Source organism: Nematostella vectensis, chromosome 13 (assembly GCF_932526225.1).
Source record: "Nematostella vectensis chromosome 13, jaNemVect1.1, whole genome shotgun sequence".
Lineage (NCBI taxonomy): Eukaryota > Metazoa > Cnidaria > Anthozoa > Actiniaria > Edwardsiidae > Nematostella > Nematostella vectensis.
The window spans coordinates 9,040,199-9,049,570 of record NC_064046.1 but is presented as its reverse complement, the minus strand read 5'-3'; the positions used below and the strand labels follow the sequence as shown (position 1 = coordinate 9,049,570).

At 40.0% G+C, this 9,372-nt stretch overlaps 3 protein-coding genes across 3 annotated transcripts; all 3 read right to left on the bottom strand.

The window, feature by feature from the left end:
• Window positions 1-266: 266 nt before the first annotated feature.
• Window positions 267-1,906, bottom strand: LOC116619147. Its single transcript, XM_048721021.1, has one exon. It carries the CDS (start codon window positions 1,720-1,722, stop codon window positions 751-753), a length of 972 nt encoding a protein of 323 aa, XP_048576978.1. The 5' UTR covers window positions 1,723-1,906; the 3' UTR covers window positions 267-750.
• Window positions 1,907-3,581: 1,675 nt separating this feature from the next.
• Window positions 3,582-6,447, bottom strand: LOC116602127 (glycoprotein-N-acetylgalactosamine 3-beta-galactosyltransferase 1). The gene is made up of 2 exons (XM_048720922.1): window positions 4,961-6,447; window positions 3,582-4,665 (listed from the first exon to the last, which is right to left on the bottom strand). Exon 1 carries the CDS (start codon window positions 6,394-6,396, stop codon window positions 5,359-5,361), a length of 1,038 nt encoding a protein of 345 aa, XP_048576879.1. The 5' UTR covers window positions 6,397-6,447; the 3' UTR covers window positions 3,582-4,665; window positions 4,961-5,358.
• Window positions 6,448-7,086: 639 nt separating this feature from the next.
• On the bottom strand, window positions 7,087-9,048 carry LOC5518531 (glycoprotein-N-acetylgalactosamine 3-beta-galactosyltransferase 1). Its single transcript, XM_001638419.3, has one exon. The coding sequence runs from the start codon at window positions 9,008-9,010 to the stop codon at window positions 7,880-7,882; it is 1,131 nt and encodes a 376-aa protein (XP_001638469.3). The 5' UTR covers window positions 9,011-9,048; the 3' UTR covers window positions 7,087-7,879.
• Between the last annotated feature and the right edge of the window lie 324 nt (window positions 9,049-9,372).

The following is a 9,372-nucleotide window of genomic DNA, read 5'->3' as shown; positions in this document are numbered from 1 at the left end:
TCAAATACAAATTTTGAATATTTTGAATAGCTCTTAGTTATGAAACTAAATTCGACGAGAACCACATCAAACAATTCCCATCATTTTATCTAATGCCCTCAGATTTTACACAGCACTTTTAGAAAAAAAAAGTAAGGTGTTCAAAATCAGAGGGGGTGTGGGGTATCAGACGGTGACCGTCACCTCCTTCATCCAAATTGCAAGTGTTTTAATCTGCTCCCTAATATGCTTCGTTCCACACAGAATTTTAAGAAACAAACGCTGCGTTTCCATGTGGTAACAACATTTATTTTAGTAAGAACAAAATCGCGTTAAGCTTGTCTTACATTTTTCCTAACACAATCAGAACCGCGTGTAAAAACTTTTGGGTTCAACTGGAACGCAAATACCGACAAAATGTAATGGAATATCTTCTATTAGTAAAACGAAGTGGCCTACTTAAGTGAAGAAAGAATAGTCTATTTCCATAGGCTGCGGTAACAATGTACAACAAATTACTCGCGTCTGTGCGGAATGATTTAAACTGGAAAACAGAAGAAGTCACATTATTCTTTCAATCTCGTGGATAAGAGTAAGATACAAAGCTCGTGCATCATTGCCATTTTCTGGCATTCTTAATCCTTCTTCCCTCATGATCAGTTCAGCAAGTTCAGTAAAGTCGGGTGATGAATTTTGGGGCAAGTCATGGCAGCAAAGTTCTCTGGCAACATCTAAATCATCGGCGTCAACATTAAATCTGCATTCTTGACCTCAAGTCATCTCGGGATAGTGGTAAAGAAAGCAGGGTCGACCAGGAGGGGAAATGTTGCTTCTTGTTGAGGGTCGAATACGATGGATATTACACCGTCTTGCTACACTTTGAAGTTCGCGTTGGAGCACTCCCATGTAACAAAACTTTAGACACTCTACGTGTACAGCATCCGCGTCACAAAAAAGACCCCTGTCTCTTAAATCCTTGAAATGTTGTATCCACCACTCAGATGAGCCCTTTCTTAATTGTCCCCACCACGCCTCGATCCTCTGATTAGAAACCGATCGTCCATAAAGAAAACTTTTTTCTCCTGACCAACTATCTTCGGCCTCATCCCGTAAAAAGCGCTGAATAGCAGCTACTCTGCCATTCTCAGTACCCATATCTCCACGGACAATTCTTGCCGTCCCTCCTACACTTTCAACACAGTCAAGAAAATAACTTGCTACGACACCCGGATGGTTATTCGTACGTCCAACTTCTAGCCACATGATTCTTCTCGAGTAACCGTCGATGCAGCCATGTATACAAAATCCGTAAGGTTTAAGCTTATCGTAACCATCCAGGTGCCAAATGAAGTTGGCCCCTTTAGCATGATACTGCCGTCGTCGAAGTCTGTTTCTCGAGCGTCTCTCCACGCCATCCGGATCTAATATGAGTAACGCGTTCCTCACAAATTCTTTGCTAACAGACAGTTGATGGTCAACTATTAGTTTCTGCCACATAGTTCGGTACCCGACAATGCTACCGCTTCCTTTAAGCTCGTCCTCAATTGTTTTTATTATGTCATCGAAGTCACTGAAACGCCGTCTTCCGAGGCTTTGCTTTGCTAAAATTCTTTTAATCTGTCTTTCGCTAAGCTGAATTCCATGGTCAAACAGCAAGCAACTAGAAATCTCCTTGCAGCTGAAGCCCATATGAAAATATTCCTTTATAAAACCGTCGCGGAGATTTCTCAGTGCAGCAGCCATGTTGCGCGTTTACGTCTATATAATGCTTTTTTCCACCTATCACCTGACCCACCACGTGACCTACAACAGAAACTCGCTAAAAATTAAAACTCATCAAAAATATTTAAACTCACGAAAAAAAAAAATAAACTCACGAAAAAAATAAAACTCACGAAAAAAATGAAACTCACGAAAAAAATAAAACTCACGAAAAATAATTAAAACTCACGAAAAAAAATAAAACTCACGAAAAAAATTAAAACTCACGAAAAAAAATAAAACTCACGAAAAAAAATTAAAACTCAAGAAAAAAAAAATAAACTCACGAAAAAAAAAGACACGCAAAATTGAAAACTAGTCCTCACGACGCGAAAAGTATACCGCACGAAATAAAATTGCAGTAGGTTTTTCAAATGTCCCTTCCTGGGCTCCGTAAAGAAGTGTACAAACTTACATGTTTTTATTTCAAGAGTTGTCTCAATCAAACATCGTAGGCGAGAGAAGCAAGCATGGGCTGGCGCGATTCGCTTATTAGTATGCAAACGGAAGTAAAATTTCATTGATGCATCTACTTCCGTCCGCATTTGCTTCGCATGAAACGGCAGAATAGCGGCAGAAAATCAAGGATTTGCGAGATGCTGTATTGTGGGGTTTAGAACATGTTTCTTTGATTCTTGACATGATCAAGTAAAAGAGCCACCTTTCTTCTCGTTTTGTAGGAATTTTGGGCCGATAAATTTCAAAAAAAGGAATTTTTCTGGCGTGTTTTCTAGCGCAGCTAAAAAGAGTTTCATCCCTTTTCTCTCTTTGTAAGGTATGTCGTGACAAGGAAGCCATTTCGCAGTCGAGACGACAGCCGTTAGACCGCTTACCAATGAGACAAGCGCCAGACAGCGCCTGGCGGACAAGCGGCACATACGCAGTAAAACAACAACGCAACGCGGTTCGGAACTTTATTTAAACCGTAGGAAGGCTCCGAAAAAAACTAAAACTACTCAGACCGTGGAGGTGAGCTCCCTGTGGCCCGTGCTACCAACTTTAGTGGCAGTGCCTACACACAACTGAAGTATTAAATAATCTAGAACACGTTGGCTCTTAGCCCCGCTTTCTGCTAACCCCAAAAAGGGGGCCCCTAAAAATACCATATTTTCGTCAGATAGTCAGATACACACCTAAAAATACGTCAGGCCCGATTTTGACCCCTAAATAATAAGAGGAGATCCCAATCAGGTTGACATGGGAAGGACCCCCCCCCCCCCCCCCTGAGGCAGACCCTGCTATGCTGACGAGAAAAAGTCAGATCGCATTTGAAGCGATTTATTTATTTAGAAGTCGATTATATAATGCCCGTGAATGGTCTAAGACTACAATTCTGTTTCAGCCTTACCTCGTTGTGGTCACAATGCCTATGGCATTCTGGGTGAGCCTTATAGATCACAATACCCCTCCACAATGTCTGTAGTTATGCTCCCCTCCCCCCCTTTAGAGCATAAAAATGGCTCATTTCTTAAAAACGAATCTTCAACTACTACGCTCGTTCCTTTTTACCTATGATAGCACCCCCCCACCCCTTAGCCATTCCTGTGTCGCGCCTATTTTTTACAATCTGGGGACCATTCCTGAACACAGAACAAAAATACTTTAACATGTCCCTGGTGTTCGAACCTACAAATCTAATTAATTCTCATTAATTACAATGACCCTGTTGACAGTTCACAGAATACAAATCTCATTTAGTCTCATTAATTACAATGACCCTGGTGACAGTTCACAGAATACAAATCTCATTCAGTCTCATTGGGTACAATGCCCCTGGTGACAGTTCACAGAACACAAATCTCATTCAGTCTCATTGGGTACAATGACCCTGGTGACAGTTCACAGAACACAAATCTCATTCAGTCTCATTGGGTACAATGACCCTGGTGACAGTTCACAGAATACAAATCTCATTCAGTCTCATTGGGTACAATGCACCAGGTGACAGTTCACAGAATACAAATCTCATTCAGTCTCATTGGGTACAATGACCCTGGTGACAGTTCACAGAATACAAATCTCATTCAGTCTCATTGGGTACAATGCCCCAGGTGACAGTTCACAGAACACAAATCTCATTCAGTCTCATTGGGTACAATGACCCTGTTGACAGTTCACAGAATACAAATCGCATTCAGTCTCATTGGGTACAATGACCCTGGTGACAGTTCACAGAATACAAATCTCATTCAGTCTCATTGGGTACAATGACCCAGGTGACAGTTCACAGAATACAAATCTCATTCAGTCTCTTGGGTACAATGACCCTGGTGACAGTTCACAGAATACAAATCTCATTCAGTCTCATTGGGTACAATGACCCTGGTGACAGTTCACAGAACAGAATACAAATCTCATTCAGTCTCATTGGGTACAATGACCCTGTTGACAGTTCACAGAATACAAATCGCATTCAGTCTCACACCCCTCCAATACTTCTAGGCCTACTACTGCTCTGCTTCATGCTTGTGCAACCCTCTGCCCCTTAGTACCCTTTTTCTTCTGGAACAAGAAGCGGGGCTGTGGACACCTTCCTCCACCCCACTCCTATCCCCCTCTTTGCTATGCTCTTGCCCCTATTTGCTGACTTAGGGAGAAGGGCTGGGGAAACCTCCCCCAATCCTACCCCCTGATTTTTTTGCTATGCTCCTGCCAGTATTTGCTGACTTGGGGAGAAGGGCTGGGGAAACCTCCCCCACTCCTACCCCCTGATTTCTTTGCTATGCTCCTGCCAGTATTTGCTGACTGGGGGACAAGCGGGGGAAACCTCCCCCACTCCTACCCGCTGATTTCTTTGGTATGCTCCTTCCAGTATTTGCTGACTTGGGAAGAAGGGCTGGGGAAACCTCCCCCACTCCTAATCCCTGATTTCTTTGCTATGCTCCTGCCAGTATTTGCTGACTTGGGGAGAAGGGCTGGGGAAACCTCCCCCACTCCTGCCCCCTGATTTTTTTTGCTATGCTCCTGCCAGTATTTGCTGACTGGGGGAAACCTCCCCCACTCCTACCCCCCTGATTTCTTTGCTATGCTCCTGCCAGTATTTGCTGACAGGGGGAAAAGCGGGGGAAACCCCCCCCCCCCACTCCTACCCCCCTGATTTCTTTGCTATGCTCCTGCCAGTATTTGCTGACTTGGGGAAAAGTGGGTGAAACCTCCCCCCTGATTTCTTTGCTATGCTCCTGCCAGTATTTGCTGACTTGGAGAGAAGGGCTGGGGAAACCTCCCCCACTCCTACCCCCTGATTTCTTTACTATGCTCCTGCCAGTATTTGCTGACTTGGGGAAAAGCGGGGGAAACCTCCCCCACTCCTATCCCCCAGATTTCTTTGCTATGCTCCTGCCAGTATTTGCTAACTTGGGGTCCAGTAAGACTATTTCCTGGACTTCCTATAAATAAGCTAAGAAAATAACCCTAGGTATGATAATAGGTATTTTTAGGTATAATTAAATAGGTATGATACCAAATTATACTATACCAATAAACAACATCTATGTAGTCAATTTTTCTATTATTGATCTATGAGCCCTGTTCATGATAGGCAGCTGTTCCACAGTTAAGTTGAAATTTACAAGAAAAATTTTATGCAGAAAAAAATTAGCAGCACCCATATTAAGCTCTCTAGTTATGGCCACGGCCATACTGGTCTGCAAGAGTTATGCCATAAGGCCTCAAGTGGTAGACAAAGTATTCCATTAAATACATCATGTTAGGAGTTATGTGATGGAATGTTACTGAATGATCTGAACAACACCCTGGCCCAATAGTAACTCTGTTATTGCTGTAAGCCCACAGCCAGTTATCCTTTTTGATGAGACCAGTTATTAGTTGCTGTTCAGGGGAAAATGGATGAAAAGTCTCCCTTTTTCTTTCATCTCTAGTATCTCCAGGTACCACTCCCACTTTTCTTAAACAGCGCCCAACTTCAACATCCTCTGCTTTGCTGTGCAAGGGACAATGCTTTGAGTCCTTTAACAATTTCCCAAATCTTATTAGTGTCTCTTTACTAAACACATAGCCTGCTCCACCATCATTATATCCCCCAAAAGGCAGAAAATGTCTGCCAAAGTAGTGTGACTTATCATATTCATGCTTTGAGCATAGGTGTTTTAAATTTTCTATAACAACATATGTTTCATCATCTGTTTTTATAAACCAATCAGCGTCATTAATGTGGTTGTCTATCACGTATTGCCATGCTGCACGTGTTTTGTGCCATGCACTTTGCCCCTCTAGTACATTCAATCCAACAGCCGGAAAATTCTCGTCATCTTTGGTGCTCATGAATAGTAGAACATCGCATCGTTTCCCCCATGTTTCCTTGATAGGTCTACCTCGAACTTTTAGATTATTTGGGCTGGTTAAAACCCAGCAAAGCACTTTTGTCATTTTCGACGTATTATTTTTCTGTCTGTGGTGGAGGTCTCTCATGTCGGCGCTGAAGTTCAAAGAGGATAGAACTTGTTCAGGGAAACTTTTCATAGCAGTTTCGCTTTCTGGTATTTCTGCATATTCATCTAAATTCGAGCCACCAAGTAAATAAAGATGTTCAACTTTATTACCCTTGCTTGTTTTTAGATTTTTAGATGTTATATAAGCTGCCATGACACCAAATAAAAGGCCCAAAACGAAGGCCAAGAATACAGAACTGTGCGCCATATTGTATACACAAAATTACACAGGTAGCCCGTGGCTGTACACGGGTAGTCTGAGGCTGTACACAGGTTACCCGAAGCTGATTAGTGTTCCGATAATTCTTATTTTTATCGCTTTCAAAATCATGTTAGTTGGAAAGCTTTTCGCATCTGTAAATCGTAAGTAGTAACTCTGTTAGCAATTCCAGGACATGCTTATTAACAAAATATGTCCAATACAAGTGATTGAATTTCTTTATTCCTCATTTAGGATGAGGCGACAGTGTTATTTCTAAAAAACAAAAGTGCAGGCATTTTAAAACATCAGCAATAAATCCTGGTCTCTAATAAAACTACTGTAGCACTGTCTAGAACTGAATAGTTCAATTAAGTTTTAAAGAGAATATTTGGCAAATCTGTAAAAAAATGAAAATTTTAATTTTAATTCTGTAGTTTTTTAAAAGATATAAGAAGTTCTTAAAAATATGGAACTTGTCGTTTACATAGATAATTAATAAATCAATTGAATAATAACTTATTTCTAATACACATATTTATCCTAGATTCTAATTAATCTTCTTAGTATAATAAGTAATAACTAGCATAAAAGCAAAATAAATAAATTACATAGAATAAAATGTTACTTTCCAGTATAACTTCCCAAGCATTTGTAGCACCCATTGCCCTTATAATTGAAAACACCAAACAGTTGTGGTTGTGTTTAAAGCAAAAAGTTTATTTGGAAGTTTTCTATGGGACAGACTCACAGTTAATTGGATAATATGAAAAATATTTTTGAAGTATATTATTCTTATGTTTTAGGATATTTCTAGTATTCAACAATCATAAGTATTAGAATAATGAAAAAAAAAAACATCTAGGGAAAAAGCTAGAAAAATATAGTTTTGAACATCTATTAATATAAAAGCGATAATAAATTTCCTATATTTTTTAAACCTTGGTGTCTCAAAACATGACACCAAATGTGGAAAAGCAGTTACTGCATTAAGTCTGTAGGGGCTCTAATATATTTCTAAATCAATCTCAGAAGAGGGGGACACTGTATATTGAACCTGGAGAGTTTAGTTACTATGATTGATAGAAGAGAAATTACTTATTTCACATTTAACTTTATAAAATCTATAATTTAGATTAATGAATGTATATATTCTATTTGAATCAGATTTTATGCCTGGTTGTTCTGTATATTGTGTTCTGTATATTGTGTCTATCAAGTAAAAAATGCTGTTACTGTATTTAGATAACCAAGTATTCGACTTTTTTTAATGCACAATTCCTTTATATATATATATTAAATTGACTAGAATTAAAAATGACTAGAAATACTTCCTTATCTTCTTCTTGCATTATAGGATTCATGTTCAATTCCATATTTTTAGATGGTAAACACATCATTCCTTCTGATACATCATTATTTGTAAGATGTGGTTGAACATTCTGGTAACATCCTCACATGATCATTTGTTCTTTCTTGATTAATTTTACTACTAAATCATAAATTGACTGGAAATAGTCCTTCTTTTTCTTTTTCTTGCATCTAATTTCTTAGGTTCCTCATCTATATGTTCAATCCCATATGGCCTTAGATGGTACACAAAATATTCCATTTGATACATCATGTTTGGTGAGATATAATGAAATGTTATGGCATGATCGGCACAGCACTCAGGCGTACCATCCTTTATTGGCCAGGCATTATATTGGTGATACCAAAAATCTTTTGGAAGAAATCCAGGAATTAAGTGGTGCTCAGGGGGAAATGGATGAAAAGTCTCACGCATTCTGGAGTCTCTCGTATCACCAGGTGAAACACCCTCCTTCGCAAGACATCTCCCAACCTCCACATCTTCAGCAAAACTCTCCAAAGGACAGCGTTTTTCATCTTTCAGAAGCTTTGCAAATCTACGCAAAGTCTCCTTGCTAAAGACATAACCTGCGCCACCACTATGATATCCTCCAAACATCTTAAACTTGCGTCCAAAGAAGTGTGGTTTTTCAGGGTCGTATTTTGAACACAAATACTTGAGGTTTTCAACTATGACATAAGTGTCATCATCCGCCTTGAGAAACCAATCCGCATCGTCCATATGATGGTCAATCACATATTGCCATGCAGCACGAGTCTTGAACCACAACTTGCCATGACCCTCTGGGACATCAAGCCCCACCGCTGGGAAGCTTTTATCCTCTTTTGAGCTCATAAACAACAAGACATCACATCTTTTTCCCCATGTTTCCTTCACAGGTTTTCCTTTAACAGGTAGATTGGTAGGGCTAGTCATTACCCAGCATAAAACCCGGACCTTTTTCAATAAACTCTTGGCTTTGTTGCTCTGTTTGTGATGGGTATCATTCAAATCTACATCGAAGTCGATTGGGGGGAGTTTGCGAAGTTTTTTAGTCTGGTTGCTTGGGGTTTTCAACCCAGCGGTCTCGTGGACCTCGTCATCGTCGTCGTCGAAAATTGTGGTCGTTGTACTGGGCTTATACGAGGATTTTCTGTTGTATCTAGCAAAGGAGCCTTCAGGGCTGTTATAATCGACAAAAACATATGTAGCGAAGATACCAAACGAGAGCCCAACGGCAAAAGCAAAGTAGGTACTTTTCGCGACCACCATCTTGAATTGGCGGCCTCGTTACCAAGTCACACGACGTGGCACTTGAAAAAGAACAGGAAACCCAAGATTCCAGCTGAGTCAATATCATATATTTTTTATATTAGCACGGTTTACCAAAAACCGAGAGTCTACCCTACCAAATTTTAGTTTTTAACCGGACTTCTTCACGGCAGACTAAAGAAGGTTAATCGTTACAACTTATTTACATCATATTAGTGGCGCGAAACGACAATAACTACGCAAATTACCAATTACTTAGAGCCGAATGATTCCCGGGATGAAAATGTTGATAAAAAAAGTCCTCTTTAACTCTATCGCTAGTATCAGATAATTTAAGTTGCTTATTTACCCTACTTTCTTAT